At 39.5% G+C, this 19,371-nt stretch overlaps 1 protein-coding gene across 14 annotated transcripts in view; it reads left to right on the forward strand.

Moving 5' to 3' along the window:
- Window positions 1-44: 44 nt before the first annotated feature.
- Window positions 45-19,371, forward strand: part of PAWR (pro-apoptotic WT1 regulator) — a 105,913-nt gene continuing 86,586 nt past the window's right edge. For 13 of the 14 annotated variants that reach the window (XR_011322579.1, XR_011322589.1, XR_011322583.1 and 10 more), the window contains exon 1: window positions 102-738. Coding sequence is in view for 1 of the 14 variants with exons in the window: in XM_069773429.1 (XP_069629530.1) it covers window positions 223-738 (516 nt within the window). In the remaining 13 variants the exon portion in view is untranslated. Of the gene's footprint in view, window positions 739-19,371 lie in introns of all 14 variants that reach the window. The other variant, XM_069773429.1, reaches the window with a different exon arrangement.

Genomic DNA, 19,371 nt, shown 5'->3' on the forward strand with positions numbered 1-19,371 from the left:
CGGCGGGACGCGGGCGGGCAGCGCTGCGGGACGGTTCACGTCCCCCCCTTTTGTTTCTCTCCAGGGTGTTTGTGCTTCTCCGAGTCTCTCTCCCCGCCCCCGTCTCTCTCTCCCGCCCGCCCCGCCGGGACCTCTCCTCGCCGGGCGGCAGCAGAGCCGCCTCAGGGCGGGCGGCGGCAGAGGTGCTGGTGGGACTCTCTCGCCGTCCAGCCCGCCGGGAACATGGCGACCGGCGGCTACCGCAGCGCCGGGGGCAGCACCACGGACTTTCTGGAGGAGTGGAAAGCCAAGCGGGAGAAGATGCGGGCGAAGCAGGCGCCGGCGGCCCCGGGGGCGGCCGCCGGGGGGGAGTCCCGGCCCGCGGGGGGCGCCTGCTCCGCCGAGCTGAACAACAACCTGCCCCCCGGCGGCCCGGCCGCCCCCCCGGACCGCCCGGCGCCCCCCGCCGGCGGGGCCGTCAACTGCGTCAGCCTCGCCGCCGCCGCCTTGGGCCGGGCCGCCCCCGGCAAGGAGCCGCCGCCGCCGGCCCTCACCGGGGGCCGCGGGGCAGAGCCTGCCGCCAAGACCCCTCCCGCCGCCGCCGCCGCCGCGCCGGGCTCCCCCGAGGGTGAGGAGAAGCTGGCCGCCAAGGGAAAGAGCTCGGGCCCCAGCGCCAGGAAGGGGAAGGGGCAGATCGAGAAGAGGAAGCTGAGGGAGAAGAGGAGGTCGACAGGTGTGGTGAACATCCCGGCCGCTGAGGTGAGCCCGCGGGGAACGGAACGGAGCGGCGCGGAACGGGAGGGGGGCGGCCGCCGCCACAGCTGAGCCGCCGCCGGGGAGCGCCCGGTGCGGGGCGGGGGGGTGGGGGTGAGCGTGGTGGTCCCGCGGGGCCCTGCGCACCGGTGCTGTGGTGCTGAGCGCTCCTCGCCCACGGCCGGGCTTCTCGCGTGGGCTGGCTGCGGCGGTGACGCTCTCTCCCCGCGTGGAGCAGCGCGAAGGCCTGCACGCGGTCGGAGGGGCACGCCGCGGGCGTTGGGATGCGGCATCCCGGCGGGCGAGGTGCCGCTTGATCTGAATAAATTAGACCTGTCACGGCCCACGACACTTCTTGAACGTCCTCTTGTCGGCAGACGGTGAGTTCTAGGGCTTCTGGAGGACCCAGCCGAGACACCTGCCTGTTAAAGTACGGTCAAAGCAAGAGTAATGAAAGAAAACTTGATTTATCGGCTCTGAATGGATGTTCAGGTGTAAATATTATTCAGTTTGGAACCCAAAAGAATTTCCTGCACTGGAAAAAATGTAGTGGTTTCAAGAGCATTTTTTTGAAGGCAGAGGAAGATATTTTTATCAGCCAACACCACTGTCCTCTGTGGTTTGCTACTAGTATAAAAATCTGGCATTGATTTATAATACTCCTAGAGGAATTCAGAAGAATGATAACTAAGTCTTCAGCTTTTTCTGGACGTAATAAGAAAGGCCACAGGAAACTGAGCAAAGCTGGATTTTTGTCTGCAGTTTTGCGCTAATAGGATGACCACCATCACTGTTGAAAAAACTTGCGGCTCTTCTTTTGGTTAACACTATAGGTTATTAAATAACGCTAAAAAGCAACATCTTTGTTTCTGAAGCAGCAGGAGAAGATGAAATCATGTTCTCCATACCTGAAGTCACTAATCCTTTTTTTTGTGACATCCTGTGCACTTTCACAGCAGACACTTTCATGAGAGAAGCTGAGGAATGAGTTTTAGGAATGGTAGAAATTTTTATAATTGTGTGTTTTTCAGAATAATTACTTGCACAGTCTTCAGTTTGAGGTGAAGTGTTTTGGCATAAGTCTTCAATATTCTTGCTTCGGACAGTGAGGAATGCAAGTGAGTTCTTTAATTCTCTGCCCTCAGAGTGTGCAAGCTTCCTAGGCTGTGGTTTGTTTGTTTTACACAAAGTCTCCTAAATACCTGCCCCCCTGTGCTTCTATAGGAACTCTTAAAATGCTGTATCTTTACTTCCCTAAGTAAACTAGTCCTAGCCCAGTTGATAATGGTTTTGTGCATTGCAGCAAACATTGTACAACATCATATTTTGGGGGCCTCTGCTGTGTACCCCGTCCACAGTCATGGTCTTTTTGTTTGGTTTTGGGTGGTGGGTTTCTTTTCACGCTTTGAGACTCGTGTCCTAGTTCTTTGAATGAATTTTCTGAACTAGTGTTCCTATGGTAGTTTTTGGGTGGTGTGGTTTGGGGTTTGCTAGTTTGGTGGGTTTGGTGGTGGTTGGGGTTTTTGTTTGTTTGTTTTGTTTAAGTATTGCTCAAAATACGCTTTGCTTTCCAGGAAAATACATTCCTTGCTCAGCAGCCTTTAGAATCTTATGTGTGAATTTGCTACTGTAGTTTTCGCTGCATTGTTAAGAGTGGTTTATTTATTAAGGTTAACAACATATCTAGATGTTGAGAAGCAAGTTCTTGCCCATTTCTCATATTTGTGAGGGCCTAATAACTTTGCTGCCTGTCACCATGTGTTAGCACTTTTTGGAAACTTCTTGTATCTTTATACTAATTACTTCTGTAACTAGCGATTGAGCATTCCATCACATTTTTGGGGTCAAATTTTAATAATGTAGATGGCTGTTGTACAAGGTATTATTGGGGAAACTTGCTAGTAGTAAGTGTTGCATTTTTGACTGGCATATACTTAAGCAAAGCTATCTCTTCGCGGTATTTTAAATGGTTTTAATCGTTACCACATGCACTCCTAAGAATTATTTAACTAGGGAACACTAGATCATTCCTTATGGTGGACAGCTTCAAAAACTGTCTCCAGCGTCAAATGTAGGTAACTACTTACCAATGAATGTTTTGCAATTTATTTACTTGTACTGTCTTTCATATATTTATTTATTCATGAGAAAATATTTTAAAGCACTGATTCAACACGGTCAGCTGAAATTCTCTGAAAAAAGAAGGCCACGATGTGGATGATGACTTGTTGGAATAAGCTACAACACTCCAGTTTCTTGCTGTCTTTCTCATTAGATGCTAGGCATAGCTTTACCATGCCGTACATAGTGACTTGGTAGTAGTACACGTTGAATTTAACCACTTAGCACTGGTAGCTCTGCATGGTGTATGTTTTAAAGTTACTTTTCAGGAGATGTTCTTTTAGAGCTTTACTGGGTGTTTTATTGTCTTATTTTTCAAGAAAATGGCCTTTCTCTAGAATGGAGTAGCCATTTTATGCTAAACATCTCCCTTTTATGATCAGCATGCCACTGTGGTGGAGAAGGATGATTAAGAGGAGATTCTGATAATCTCAAATTAAAAAGGGTAACTGTTGACAAAATGCACTTACAGAAGATACATAGTGCCTACAAGCTTCTCTGCTCAAAACAGAATACAAAAACAATTTTTACCCCAAAGAAGTAGGATCTAATTTCAGTTGCAATGCAGCTGGAAAATTTGATGATATGAAAGGTGGTGGAATAAGGAAAGTAAAAGTTTGTGTTGTCTCAATTATCTTGAAATAGGCATGAAAAATGTTAGCTGATTGTTATTCATTAATGATTAATTTCTCTCCTGTTCAATAGGAAGGTAACAGAGCTAGGTCTTAAACAGTTCTGTGTCTTAAATGTATTTTGTATTGAAGTCAGTGGAGGACAGAAGCCATAGGGGAAGCTGTGAAAACAGATGGTGACAGGTTGGGAGTAGTGGCGACACTTTGTATTTAGAGGCCATTGTGATAGAAGTAAAGGCCGGATTTTTATCTTCTCAGCACTAGTGCTTATCTAAATAATGATGGCTTTTGAAAATGGCTTTGAAATACTTGCAGCTCTTTTCCCTTTCAGTGGTTGTAAAGTAGTTTCTTGATAGCTTGTTGAATCTTGGAAGTTGATTTCACTCTGAATATTAAATGCTGTGGGATTTGGGTTTTGTTGCGTCGTAGCAGTTCTTCAGGTTGTGAAAGGTAACTAAATTGTATGTAATTCTCATTACTATGTAAGTTTCCTTTTCTAAATATTAAGCTTTATAACCATTTTTAGCTGTGTTAGAAAGTGTTTCTCAGTTTGTAGGTATTCACTTGATGCACGTGTTAAGTTTACTTGTAACGTTTTTCTCATTTACAGCTGTGCTAGTATCTATCCAAGAAACACATAGAGTTCCTGTTATGCTACACTGACAGTGCTTTGTGAGGTACCCACATATAGGATGAGAGTTATGTTTTGTATTGTTGTAGTAATTCTTCTGTCCTGCTCCAAGCAAAACAAGCTGCACTGGTGAAAGTGCAGCTTTACTTTTGTAACTGTTTACACTGGAGGATTCTGCTGGCATAGCTGTGTGGGTAGGTTGTTTTTTTTTTTTTTTTCCTGAACCCCAACCAGGAGAATAACAACTATTTTTGTAGTTACCTTTTTAAAAAAAGGTGTATATACAATCAAAATCTTGGTCTGTCTAGGAAGGACAGTTAGATAGCTGGGTTTTATTTAATGTGTGCTTATAGACAAAGTTTACATTTTCACCTACCCAGATGGAAGTCATCTAAATTCAGAAGTGTTCTTCTGTTAATAACAGGGTGATGAATGATTTAAAAAGGTGTAAAGAACTTGGATCTGTGTGTTTTGCACGTGAAGCTGCCAGATTTGAGATACAGCAGCCTCCTGAGCCGTTTGTGGGAAATACTGGAGATACCAATAGAGTAAAAGTAGGTAGAAGTGATTCAAATGTGGAATCTGCATAGGATGTTTAGCCAGTCCATGTTCATCTCTTACCTTCTTACTAACAGCAATAAGGGTATGACTTCTTGAAAGTACACTGTTGGCTTGCTGCCGGGAGTCTGCCTGCCTCTTTAGAAGGCGCTGCATATGTGGTGCTTGGTAGGTCTCACATCAAACGCCAGTGTTGTAAGCAAGCAGAGAGCAATGAGCATTTTCTGTGGGGAAAGAAAGAGTTCCTGCTACTAGAGTAGTGCAGCGTCCTGACTTGTGTAGACTGACAGAAAGTTGCTGTGTTCCAGTTGGAAAAAACTTCAGGAAAATTTAAATGCCAAATGTGCCAAGCATAGCAATTACTGGGTACATTGTAAAGGAATTGAAACCCTTCTGTGAGTGGCTGGAAACTAGAGAGAGGAGTGGAATCCTGTACTAGTGGTTGTGCTCTTTTGACCAGAAGGTTGCCTTCAGCAGTATATTTCTTAGTGATTCTCTACCTAAGGATTAAGTTAAATCAAAGAGCCATTCTAGCCATCTCTTCATATTAATGAGGTAGTGTCTTTGCATTGTCTAACATCTCTGTGCATTTTCTTGTAAAAGACCTTACTTGCTTTTTGCATATGTTGCTGGAAAAAGAGTGTGTGTTCGAAGTATTGGAAAAAAAACCCCTATTTCTGGCCACTGATACCCTTACCATCTATGCAGAGGTATTAGTGTTATGGCGGAAGTCTGAAATATGCTTATTTGACCTGGGTGACCATTCATGATATGTTAGGCCATCCTCCTGCTTGCTTTGTCTAGTGAATGCATTAATTTTATTATGGTTCCATTTATGGTTCTTCTTTAGATGTGGCAGGGTGAAAGAAGCAATGCAAGCCTTTTCAGATTCTGATAAAAGGATTGTGTTGAGATTGTTTACATCCAGTCTGTTTTGCTGTTGAAGCCTTTGTGAATTCTGATTTTAACCAATCCCCTGGGCAGTACCTGTTCAAAGGGCATATTCTTTTTTTCTTTTCTTTCTGTCTTTTTTTAGTATGTGGTAAGCTTATATTCCCCCCCCCCCCCCTTTTTTTGGCTTGTTTTGTTTAAGAGTATGCTTTAATATCCTGACACTTAGCTAGGTAGGGGAAGTTATTTGGTCAAATAAATCATGTAATGAACTTAGAAGTCTGGAAAGTCCTCAATTCCAAATCTGTGTAGCGCCTTCTAAATAATTGCATGTGGACCTTCCAAACCTGGGGTCTCTATGCTCTATGATAATGCTGTTTTGGAATAAGGCTGGGCAGTGCAGTAGTTTTCCAGAGGAAAAGATACGTGGAAGTCATATAATTTCTCTTAAAGAGGTGATATGGATAACTTCTTGTTGAATTTAATAAGACTGTTTTCATAGAGAAGCAGATTGTAGACCAGTACCTACAGCTGGAATTCACAGGACTCTACCAGAAAGTACCGATGCTTTTACGTACTTAGTTCTTCTTAATTTCAGCACCCGTTCCTACTGGAATGGGAAGGACTGTGATGGAAAAGTATCAGAAGCCGTTAATTTCCCCTCTAATTCTTTTTGACTTTGCATTTATATCTAAGTGCAGTTTTGGGAAGGTTGGTTTTTAAAATGATCTTTTAATATTTAGGTATAATTGGAAAACATTTTTGTATGGTTGGTTCTTTTCACTTTCCTGTTTTTGGGGTGAATCATCTGAAATGATACAGTTAGTAGGTGGAAAATAAATGCAATGTAAGTAAAATATTTCCTCTCATGTTGAGTACTGAATTCTAGAGCAAGTAAGTGAAGTATTTAGTTTAGGTTGTAATTGGTGGTTGAAAGCTTGTTAATGTTCAGCCTTGCCAGTTACTGCCTTTTCTTGCCAGTCTGTCATGTAGCCAGTAACCCTAAATAAATGTAGATGTTGGTTGGCTGAAGATAATTTTTTTTTTTGCGTGTACTTTCTAGGCTACTTCTCTAGTACTTAAGACTGAAACACTGTCCCGTTGTTGGTTGTTCCTAAAGCCTACTTAAAAGACAAGATAATCTGGAAGAAAAAATATTGTAGGGTAAGGAGTAGAAACAGCCTGTCAGCTGTACATTTGTTTACTTTTACACTGAAATAAACATATGAAGCATCTTGCTTTCCAGTGGAATTGAGGTGACTTCAGTCTCATTGAAAAGCATGGGGAGGGAAGTGTTGATATGACAAGTTACTTTGCTGAAGTGGACACACTGTTGCTAAAAATGACTTACCTGACAATTTTTTTCCAAAATTTTTACGTAGCATCACTGTAACAAGTAATTGCTCTGAAAATATTTAATTGTTGTTGTTCTTTAAAAATGCCTTAGTCTGATCCTCAAATTCAAAATGCTTTTCTTAAATGATAGACTGAGGGTTTCCTACAAACCAAGAAGAAACTTCTGCTTTGGCTATTTGAAACTAGTGTCTCGGGCATACAAATGTGAAAATAATAACTCAAGGTAATTTCAAGAGATTTAAACTCGTATCCTAAATATGAATAATAATATTGTGAGGTTGTACTGTAGCTGAAACTTCATCACAAGAGACAGGTATGGACAACCTGCCTTGGGTCTGATCATGTGTTTAAAGCTGGGTACTAAAGATTTTTCAGCATTGGTGTATAAATACACTGCACTGTAACAGGCACAGAATACTAACAGTAATACAGATTGGAAGGGAACTCTGAAAAAATTGTCTGGTCTGATCTCCTGCTCAAACTGGGGCCAGTTTTGGTCAGGTTGCTTAGGGTCTTGCCTAGTAAAGTTTTGAATATATTCAGCTTGTTGAGGCTGGTATAAATAGCAGCTCTGCCTTCCAGCCTCTTAACCAGTCCCTACCAGTTTGGTGTCAGCCACAAACTTGCTTAGAGTACCTTCCATCCCATTGTTCAGGTTGTTAATGAAGGTGTTGCACATTATTGGCACTAATGCTAGCCCCTGAGGGATGCTGCTTACCTGGCTGCCAGTGGAAGTTTATAATGGTTTCAACCTTTTGAGCCTGAAGATGCAGCCAGTATTCTACCACCTGATAGTACACTTCTGTGGGCCGTATTTAACAACTCTGGCTTTAAGGATACTGCAGGGAGACCAAGGCAAAGGCCCTTCTTCACCCTTGAAGGAAACTTTAAAAGTTTCTGGAATCGCTGGTGCAGAAAACCCTAATATGAGAGCTGTGTACAGTAATACAGCTGAATTGTTAAAGTTGTTTATGTGAGAGAAATTGTTTAGGGTTTTCTAGTTCCTTTTTGGTAGTGGAAGTGCTGGAAAACTTTTGCTTTTTCCAAGGCAGCAGGACAAAAGAATAAGTAGTTTGAAAGACAGCAAGAGGTCAGTCCATCTTGTTGCTCTGTCGTGTTGTCTCCGGTAGGTGAAGCTATTAATACTGTGGAAGAGTAATACTAAAATAGTTTTTCTGTGGAAAACTTGTGGTATTTTGGTATTTAATATTTAAACAATATTACAAACCCCTAAAACTTTATAATATTATAAACGAAACTACCCTGAATGATGAATAATGAGTGGTGCTTCGGTTTTATTCTCCAGTTGGATCCACATTTGCTGTCTCATCTCTTGTAACACTTACTTAGAACTGTCTTCTGAAGGTAATGGGATTAAACAGCAGTCTCAGGTATTTGTAATAGTGTTTTCAAAAGTAAGTTCTAATATATTCATAGCTGTGGAGGAAATAAAGAGTAAAGTCTGAAGGTTGAAAAAAATTCAAGGATAAATGGAGGAGCACTCCGAAGCTGCTGCTTCTAAAACCTCAGCGTTTGGAATTGTCATGACTTCCAAATGCCTTCGTGAATTTGGGGATGCTGATTCATCCCAAACATGAATATTCAGAACTAATTACTGAGAGACTCATTTATTGAACACAATAGGAAGGAGATGATTGGAATAAATAATGTAATATAAAGTATGTTTTAAGATAAAATTAGACTTTTGTGTTTATTTCTGTACTAGAAGGAACAAATTATAGACTGCATGCATTTTAGACTTCCTCATTTTGACTTCTGTTTGACTATTTCTAGTGAAACTGCTGAATTGAGTTCTTAATTTCCAAAGCTAAAAGTAAATTAGTCTATAATTAATTTTTTATTTTTCTGCTGTACGTTCAGTAGGCTGAAGAATACTCCCTCGAAGAAGGGAGAGGAGAGCATTTTTATTAAGAGTGAGACGTTTCTGTCTAGACTGGAGTGTGTGATTTATTTGTGATTTATGTCTTTATAACAATTTTTTTTATTTATGAGAACTACTTTCAGAAATTATTAATTAAAAAACATGGAAAAAAGTAAAAAATACAACCCTTCTCCACTGAGTTCCACAGATGTAACTTTGTCTGAGGGTACAGGAGAGTAAAAATGGATTGATTTCTGCAGTTGTTCGTAAACCACCAGCCTTGTGAATTATTTGATAGTGTCTCCAGACTTGCATTAGAACTTTACAGCAGCCTGTTTGTGCTTTGAATGTACTATATCCCAGATGTGTTACGTTCAAAAGAACCAAGCTGAAAAAAAACCCCAAAACCAAACCCATAAAACCTCCCAAAACAAGTAACTCTCCACCTCCTGTGTGAGAGAAGGAAGAAACCATCCCCCTAAAAACCATCCGTTGACGACACCTTACCCTTATTTCAGTTTTGCTTTATGCAACTTGAATATTCATGCATCTCTGATGGCAACTGAGTTTAAGCAGATCTTTCTCTGCCACTTGGAAAAAAAAAAAAAAAAAAATCCTGTGTCAAAAATGTAGTTTCTGTATATTCCAGTGAGAGCTGGTGGGAAATAGATTCCTTTTTTCACAGGAAAGGTTAAGACAAATCCCACCCCAACTATAAATTAAATATCATAGTATGAATTGATAAGCAAAATATTTATTGGCACGAACTTCTCATACTTCTTTCTTCATTGCATCTCTGGAGCATAGTTGTTTTCTAAATCCTCCTGTAGTTCAAAGTGTCCAGGGGAGTTTTGGAAAGGTCACTGTTAAGTGTTCAGTTCCACACAAGTTTGTACTGATTTCTTAAAACTATCTTTATCTGGTTTATATTCATTACATATATGCAAACTCATGTATGTTTCTCTCTGCTACTTTTTAAGTTGAAGTTGTGTATTTAAAGACTTTCCAATTGGAAGACCGTAGGTGGATGACTATTTCCCGTGCTTCACAAGGTCATGGGAAATTAAAACAAAAACCACAACCCTGATGTTTTATTTCAGGATTTTACTGCATTAGATCTGCTTGCATGTTGCCAGGAAGGACTGGATGGAACATTTAAGTCTGTTATTCCAGGCCTGCAAATGTCATATTCAACTCTTTCATATAGTCTTACCATGTAATATGTCATCTTAGATGTAGCCAGGATTGGTGCCTAATATAAGAACATCATCCTGGGTGAAAGTAAGCTTAAAAAAACAAAACAAAATATACCAAACAAACAAAAAAACCTCAGAGAAAAAAAAATAACACTGTTGACTGCAAATTTTACCCATCTTAACTCTCGCTTTCACCCACCTTCAAACAAAAATATGTGCTAGGCTCGGGCTTTGCTCAGTGTGTTACACAGTACTTCATTAACAAGATAGCATTAATTTTCTTGATCTAAAGCCTGTGTAGGTAGCTAATAGTTTGAACCTCTAAGTCAGAGACTTTTTAGGTGAGAGACTTGTAGAAGCATGGTCTGGGGCAGCACTGAGTGCTTTCTGTGTGTAGACGTTGAATCTAAGTGAAATTAAGGTTGGAAGGAACCTCAGGAGGTCTTTAATCCAGCCTGGTTGCTCAAGGCTTTACCCAGTCAGGTCTTGAAAACCTCCAAGGGTGAAGACAGCACAGTCTCTTTGGGCAACCCTTCCAGTGCTTGACTGTCCTTACGATGAAAGTGTTTTCCCTTTTGGTCAGAACTTCTCTCCTTCAAATTTACATCCGTTGTCTGCTGCCATGCACTGCTACAAAGAGCCTAGCTCTGTACTCAGTGGCTGCCTGGGGCAACTGGAAAAAAGATAGTTTTGTTTTTTTGGCAGAGCAACAACCTAGGCATGCTTTGTTTAGCGGAAAGAAGAGGTGCTATAATGAGATTTGAGGCACAGAGGCAGGAGAGCTGGGCAGAATGCATACAACACTTGGATGTGGAAAAAGTGTTGTGGAGTAACTGCTGTTTGTCTGTATGTATGGTGTCTAAACCAAATACATCAATGACCAGAGACGAGAGTGGTAGGCAGAAGCCAAGCAAGCAGCAATTGGGATTTCCCCTTTCACCGTTCTTCCTCTCAGCACTTTCTGACCTTACTAATTCTTTTGATGGGTCAAAGGGAACCTGTGCATGTCCTGCCTGTCTGCCGTAGTTACTGGTATGTATTTTGTGAATTATTTTCCATGCAATATGCAGTTTAATGTTTGTAGGAACATGGGATTTCAATTGAAACCTGCTGTCATCTGGACCAATCTCTTCCCACTGTATGCACACAAGGTGCATTTAATTGCTTTGTAAAGCTCTAGCTTAATTTTTCCTCTCTGTACACTGTAAGAAAATAAGACTGATTGTAGTGGGTCTGACTAAAGATAACAGATACATAGCAAGGAAAAAGAATGTAGAAGTCTTATCAGGTATTTCCTGTGGATTAGTTTTCTAGCCTCTTGGCAGTTTTCATCTTGAAGGCTTGCAGCATCAGATGAAGGTTACTAAATAGATAAATTCATTTTAATTCCTATCTGCCGAGTACTTGTTCAGTCTCCCCTTGAACCTGTGGAAACTGTTAGTATACAAAAAAATCATTGGGCAATGAGGTCCACATTTGTAAGAACCCTTATATATGATGAGCCACCTTATTATGATTATTATTTCCTCCTCTTCCCTCCAAAACCCCAACGTGGTATCTGTTAGCCTCATGTCATGATCCCTGTTCACTAGTTATTCTAGAGCAAGGCTGTCGTAGGGGTGGCTGTAGTACTTTTCCTCATTCTGTGCAAGCACTTGAACTTTCAGATTTTTGTGGCTCAGCTGTTGAGGAAGATGGTTCACCTGGTGTAAACCTTGGCTTGAGCCACTGTGGAACCATACCTGAAGGTGAGGGTGTTTTTGCTGATCTGTTCACATCCACCACATGCTGCCTTGTAGACTTTTGCTTTTGGAAGTAGGTTATTCATCCAGATAGGTTTAGAAATTTTTTGTGTGCTCTTCTGTTTTGTTTGACATACAGGCCCTGACTGTTGTACCACTTTGAATGAGAGGTTCTGGATCCTCATCATACGAGTCCTTGTGCGGCCAAGTTCAGGTGACCTCACTAACCAGCTCCTTTTAGTTTATCAGAATTTGTAATAAGGGCAGGCTTCTGAAATAAGTATCTCGTTAAAGATCTTTAAAGTGGAAACATGAATATCTTATTATCTGACCAACCACATGTGGTTGGTCAGTACAAAACAGCAAGTTGTTTCATAAAACCTGCTCTTCTGTAATGTCCTCTTTAGTTACCAAAAGCCAATTTCCTACTCGTTTAGTAATTCAGATAAGAAACCTGTGTGCTATAACATCTAGAAGTATCCAGGCCCTACCAGATAAACAGTTGGCTTGAGGTTAAACATGTTGACATTTGTTTTTCTTGTATATTTTACCTTTTCATTTCTATATTTTGTTCTGGGGAGAGAAGGGGGAAAATTACTTGAGCGTTGCTGATAGCTGTTGAAATTTTTTTGCTTGTATGTAAAAATTCCTAAGTGTAGAGGCTGCGGCTCCTGTGTTTATGAACTGTATGTGGATAAAGGCTACATAAGAAGCTAGCTCCTAATGATTGAAGTGGTGGCAAAATAAACAAATGCAATATTCATTCTTGAATGGGTCATTGATTTAAAATAGTTTCTTAATTGTTAACATAGTGCTTTTTTGTCTTGTTTTACCTCCTATCTCAAGCCAGCAGCACTAAAGGAAATTAAGCTGACCTACATCTTTTATAATTGGAAAGGGTGGACAAGTTTTTAACACTGAATGCTAAATTAGATGGTAGCAAATGAGAGTGAGTTACCTGCAGGTTTGGTTTTTTTTTTCATCCTCTTCAGTGTTTAGGTACATATTTGCATACTAATGTCTTTTTTTTTTAAATAAAAGAGCAGAAAACTGTTGTGCTAAATTAATTTTTTTTTTTTAAAAACAGCTTTTCTTCCCTCCCTTCCCCCCCCTTTTTTTTTAATAAAAAAAAGAACATTTGTTTTTCTGGCTGGGAATATGAAGCTTTTCAATTTGCTTATGAAAGATGACCTTTACTGCAAAGTTTAGCAGCTAATTAATGTTCTGGTACCCTGAAGCAGATTATTGAAGAAACCTAAGTTCAAAAAAAGCTCTTAAAACAACAATATACTGTGAGTAGCCATTTAGAAAGAGCTCTAAGAACTCTTAGTCTTTTCTCAGAGCTCTTAGAACTAATTTGATATGAATAATTCTTCCAAGGTGCAACGAACAGACTAGTCAATGATTTAAATATAATCTCAATTTTTTTCCATAAAACCACTTTTATGTGTTTGCACGTTAAACTAGGAATTATTCATTATTATTATTATTGATCAATTAAGCAATCCTTTGCCAAGCTAGAACTATGCCAGTGCCTTATTAGCCTTAGTTTTGGCAACAGCTATGCTTGTAGTCTGTGTCCCAGACTGTTAATTAGAAATTGAGGTGTAGAGTGTATTTTTTACTTGTGCTGATGTGGCTCATTAATTTTTGTAGACTAAATCCAATCTGAAATAGTATCATGACTTCATGTTTTCAACAAGCCAAATATCAAAAGTCATATTGATCACTGGTCAGACAACAGTACTTAGCAATACCCTACTAATACCTTAGTTAACCGATTAGCTCTCGTCATACTATGTTATATGGCACTCATTCTTTAGAATGTAAAAACGCAATTTCAGCACATGTAACCTGGAACCCAGGGAAAATTCCCTGCATGTCTTCTCTGTTCTTCATGCTGGTTTATGTAACTGTTATCTTTTCAGAGGTACCATTTAATGGTTTGTAGTTTTTCCTGAAGCTGGTAGCTACTAGAGTTGCCTCCAGAACAAAAAGTCAGCTTATCTTTCTCTTTTTTTTTCCAGCAGTATTGTAGGCTTTTATGTAAATAGTCATGTAACTTCTTATGTACTTATATTGAAAGTTTTCTGTGAAGTCTGAGTAAAGATCTGGGTATTTTGGAATGTGGGAGGTGGAGTGGAACCTGGAAGTGCTTGGTGCTGTAGCAGATTGTGTTCTAGAAATGTACTAAATGAGTGCTTAACTTCTGTCTGTTACATAGCTGTGTTTAGTGTTACCATTTTTTTCCTTCCTATAAAAGCTCTCAGATCCTTATGTGAAAAAGTGCTATTTAATTTAATGTACTAACTCGAAGATCAAAGATTTAGTTTTTTGTGTGCATAATGTTGTGTCCCAAAGGATGATTGTACGTCGCTGTCATTTGAATTAGACAAAAGCTGCAAACATCTATAAAATGCTGAGACATGCTGGATGATTTAAAAACTGAATGTACAGAGAAAAATTTGGAGAGCAGTCCTTTGGGTTTGTCCTTTAAGAAAAAAAGGTGAAGATGTGGTGAACTGAGAGGCACCACATTAGTAATTGATGCCAAAAACCCTGGGTTTTTTTTTGTTTTTTTTTTTTTTTAAATTACATTCATTTCTGCTATAGTATGCTGAGAAGAGGTTAAGGGATATGTTTGGGGCTTACATTATTAGTTTACAGATTTCTCATTTTTATTCATGACACTTGAGCATACCAAATTGTAGGCTTCTGCTTTGGGGAGAAAAAAAATGAGACAGGAGGAGCATGCAATCGTACTCTAAAGGATGTTACAGAACTGGATGTTAGGGAAGTTTGTAGTACAGTGGGCAATGGCAAAGCGTTCCTGGAAGTCAGTCTGGCCATAAGGATGTTATGTTAATGAAGCACTTCTTTCACAAAGAAGTCACATTTCTTTCACAAAGGTATTAAATACTCTCGTAAACTCAGAAATGTGATAATTTTCTCAGATTTGGAAATCTACAGCTAAATGTTTAAGTAAGCAGCATATATTTGGTGTGCTAATTACTCTAATAAAGCATTCCAGTGAAGTATATTGGTATTGGGCACTTTGAGCATATTTAATTAAATTAGGGGCCTGCACTTGACAAATAAATATTTAGGGGCCTGCATTCAGACATTTCTGAATAATGGCATAGCTAGAGTTTAGTTGGTCCTAACACATCTGTGAAAGAATTTCATGTTCAGCCAATTTCTCTACTCTTCTGATTTGTTAGTAATCAAAAAAATTTAAAAAGGACAGAGTCCTTAATACTTCTTAATGAACTCCCATGGCTAGAAAGACATAGAAACCCTAAATGTAATTCTTTGTGAAAAGGAAAATAAACTAATAATTAAGAAAAGTTGTACAGTGAGTGCACATAAAGATATCTTGTATGCTGTTGAAGATGATGTGCATTGTAATTACCTTGCATGAAATAAAGACACCTCAGGCAGTTGACTTTTACAGCAAAATGTAGGAGTTATTTTTAGCCTGAGGCAGAAACAGAGGAGCATCCCATTATCTGACAGTCGTCTTTACTGTAAAACATAAATGGGCCTTTTAATATAATCCCATTTTGTGGGTTTGCTGCTTCTTTCAATTAAAAAAAAAATTGGGCTCATCAGATGTCATATCGTTTTTTGTCGAACTTACCCGGAGGCTATTTGAACACAGGTGTTGCTAAGCAGCTCAACACTAGAAACCGCTTCTCATAGCATGTTACATTTTTTATAAGATGCAAGAATGTTTGAGAATCAAATCAAGAAATTAGAAATGGGTATATTAATGTATTTATGCATGCATGAAATATTCCCAGCTACCATTCTGCTTCCCTTTTTGATTCCTCATAAATTGTTTTGTGTTCTGTTTATTTAGAAAGATTTGGAGGTTATTCACGTGTTCATGTTCTAAAGCTTTCAGCACTAACTGCTAGCTGGCTCAGAGAGACTGGAAATGGAGATCTGAAGCCTGAATTCTCTACATTGTAAGCTATCAGTAATCATTTATTCCATTATGATGAGTGTAGACATCCCTACAGCTTTTTATAAGCTGTACAGCTTACTGGTTTAGGTTGAGAATTGTTGTTCTGCTTTGAGATCCCACTGGGGTCAATCTGGGAGCACCATGATGGTGCTTGTGCACTGCTGAACTTGCGGTTAATAAATCATGCTGACCTAACCTAGCTCCATCTAGAGGCACTGGGAAATGCGGGTATGCAAATGTGATGCAGTGATGTTCAAGCTGACTCTCACACCTTTGTATGTCAGTGTTGCATCCCACTTCCAAGAGCGTTTAGCGGACTTGCCACTACGTTGCATAAGTACAGCCATGTTTTTAAATCAGTGCAGATTTTACATTGATTCGTGTGCCTGAGGTCTGTGTGTCACAGACCTTAGTTTGGAAGTGGCGATATTACAAAGAACAGCTTTTGTACCACTTTGGCAGAATGGAATGGTAAAGATGTATCTGAAAATGTGTTTATGTCTCTTTAAAAAACGCTTGTAAAAATCTTCTTTAAATGTGTTTAGTTTTTTTTTAATTAAAAAAAAAGTAGGTTTACTGGAGTTGTAATAAATAACAAAAAAAGGCTAAACTGAAGGATAAATTCAAGATGTGGCTATCCCTTAATATGTTACAGAACTTTGACAAAGATCACAAATGTCGTGATATTTAAAAAAGCAGATGATAAGGAATGATAGCTAACTATAGACATCATTTAGAACAGAGTTTTGTGGATTTTCTTCTTGGTTAGGGCTACAGGTTGCACTGTCTGTAGAGAATTGATGAACAGGATAAATAATAAGCAGTTCACTAAACAGAGGTATAAGGATGGATTATTTATCTGAGTAATGTCAGCCTCAGTTGTAATAGGTTTTATTAACAAGCAAACTAAAAGCTACTAAAAGTTCAAGTGCCCAAGCTCATGTCTTCGGCTTCATTACTGCCGTCATTGATAATTATACTTTATTTACCATAGTAACTAAAGTGAAGAAATGGAATTTTAGAACAGATTAAATTCCCTTTGATGCTAGAACATCAGAACTTCAGTCAATAACCTAACGTGAAGAAAACTGTTAGTTTTTGGTAATGTTTCCTATATTATCTTCTTTTGTGTCATCCATTGTTTTATCTTCATTTTCTTTTGCTCTTTTTTGTCTCTTGAATGCATGATGTATCCAGTGCTCATGCTTGCATATGGGATTGCGTTTATAGAGCCTTTGAGGTTTCTTCATAATTCTGAAACTGAGATAAACTTTTGGAAGAATCTTGGAAAACAACCAGGCAGGGTTGCTGTAAGCATTAACTGCTTTAAAACTGCAATGACTAGATAACTGGATTCTCCCTTAATATTCCAAAACACTTCCAAAATGAGTGTGTGTCAGACAAAACTTGTACTGGAAAAACAGAGGTGAGCATGTGGCAAAGAGAAAGTAGAGGGGCATAATTTCAGTGTGAGAAAGGAGAAGGAAAAGCATGTTCCACTCAAGTTGTGTGTACAGTGTTTTTTAATTATAGGTTCTGAAATGGAAAGCATGTTACAGGCATTCTTAAAACACAGGTGACCAAAATTTTAGTTCATATAAATGTATATGAATCCAAGCTAAAATGTGAAAATTACCTTGGTCACGTTTATATGAGCCAGTATTTAGAATGTACAATTTACACCTCTTTATTCCACCATGAATTTGAGAAATTGAACTGGTAGTATTTATGTAATTAATACTATAGTGTAGTGATCTGAGTCTGAAACAAAAGCCAAAGAGGCTTTTTTTTCAGTTGGTTTGCCACAGTCATTGGTTTTGCATAGCAGGACTCCGGCTGAAGTTCAGAGGGACCCTGTGAACCAGGATCTGTTGCTGGACTAGTATTTTGTCAATATCAAAAGTTACTGATTAGCAAAAGGGAAGTAGGGCCTGTAATGTATTTTTCCACAGTTCTAAGTGGAGTTTTTTCCATTATCATCTGCTTTTATCCAACTTTCAGAACTCAGATTTTTCTCTCTTTTGTGCAGGGATGGTTCTTCCACTTGGACACTGTTTTATGAGGAAGCTGCACTAACAAATAATCAATGAATCCCCTAAAATATCACAGTATAGTAGGGTAGGGGGACTACACTTTTTTACCATTAGGATTTGCGTTTAGAGAAAAGCCTGAGAAATAAATGAAAATATTTTTCATGTGTTTCTAAGTGCAGTTTAGATGTTGCTGATACTAGTATTAAAATAATAAACTTAGAACATTAACATTATAAAAACAGTCTTTAAAAAAGGTAGTTTTTAGTTACCAACACAAAAGCAGACAGACTAATGAAATATGAGAGGAGTATCTGACAGGGGAATAACGAAATGCATTTGCTCGTTAGCCTTGCATTCATAGGAAAGACTGCCGCTTCTCCTCTTTAAATTAAAATCAGTTCTCAGATGTCATACTGGGATCTTTTAGTTGATCAAAGCTCAAAATACCTGTTGGTTGTTCGATTTCATTTGGATGATGCTGAAGGAAAGGCTAATTTTGCATCAGGACAGGGCTATAGAAATTGCATAGAAGTGGGAGCTTGTGTACCGCTGTAAAGAGGTTGCCATCAAGGATGTTTATAAAAGATGCTGCCTTATATCAGGAATTTAGCCTGGACCATAGTTTTCTAGCTCCCTTCATGTGTACAAACTCTTTGTAAGCCAGCATGCTGTGAACTTCATAGATGACGGGGTGTAAGAAGTGAGCTTAGAGGGAATGGTACTGGCGTGGGGAACCGAATATGCTGAACGGGATGTGCCAGAGTGGACTGGGTGAGGTGGGAAGCAGCCTGTCCAGACAAAGAAGCTTAAAGAATTCAGCGGTAGGTCGCAGATGTTTGTGGGTGGAGATAGCCACCTGACCTGAAATCAGCCCTGCATCTAGGCTTGAACCAAAATAAGTGCAGCTGATTTGATTTGGAGGACCTGGGCTTTGAATCAGCTACAGGTACAAGGAAGGGCATGTTTTCTGTGTGATAGGCAGCCCTTCCAAAGAAGACTTCAAATAATATGTTCTGTCTGCTCCTTTTTTTATGTACAGAGGAAGCTTGTTTGAAAACAAAGTTTTTACAGTTTACTTGGCTTGTAATTATGGAAATCTGTTCCTTAAAATATTTTGCTCTGAGAAAATTACAAATTTTCTAGTCAGTGTTTTCATGAGTCATCAGCTGCTGGTACAGGTTGATTTGAAAAGTGCAATTGTAAGTGAAAGTGAAAATGTATTGAAAACAAAAGAAAATTATTCACCTTGTTTTTCACTTTTTACTTTAAGTACTTGATTAAAATTTTTGGTGTCATACATCATGTCTGTAAGAGGACATTCCCTTAATCAGTTGTAGCTGCAGGTTTTATTTAACAAGAACAATCTCAAAACGGCATGTGCAGTCATGCCTTAACTGTATGGCAAACAAAATGCCTGAAGCCAACAGAGATAACAGCAAATGGGGACTATCTCCTAGCAAAGAGACACTGGCTCATTAAACAATCATGTTCATCCCTGGTATTCCAACCCTTTCTTTTCTTTCTTCCCTCAAAATTCTGGCACTGCCAGATACTGGCAGTAGTATGCACTAGTAATTAAGAGGAGAAAGCATGTGAAGTCTATATGCCCGAACAAGTTCATTTCAGG

This window comes from Haliaeetus albicilla, chromosome 28, assembly GCF_947461875.1.
Source record: "Haliaeetus albicilla chromosome 28, bHalAlb1.1, whole genome shotgun sequence".
Taxonomy (NCBI): Eukaryota; Metazoa; Chordata; class Aves; order Accipitriformes; family Accipitridae; genus Haliaeetus; species Haliaeetus albicilla.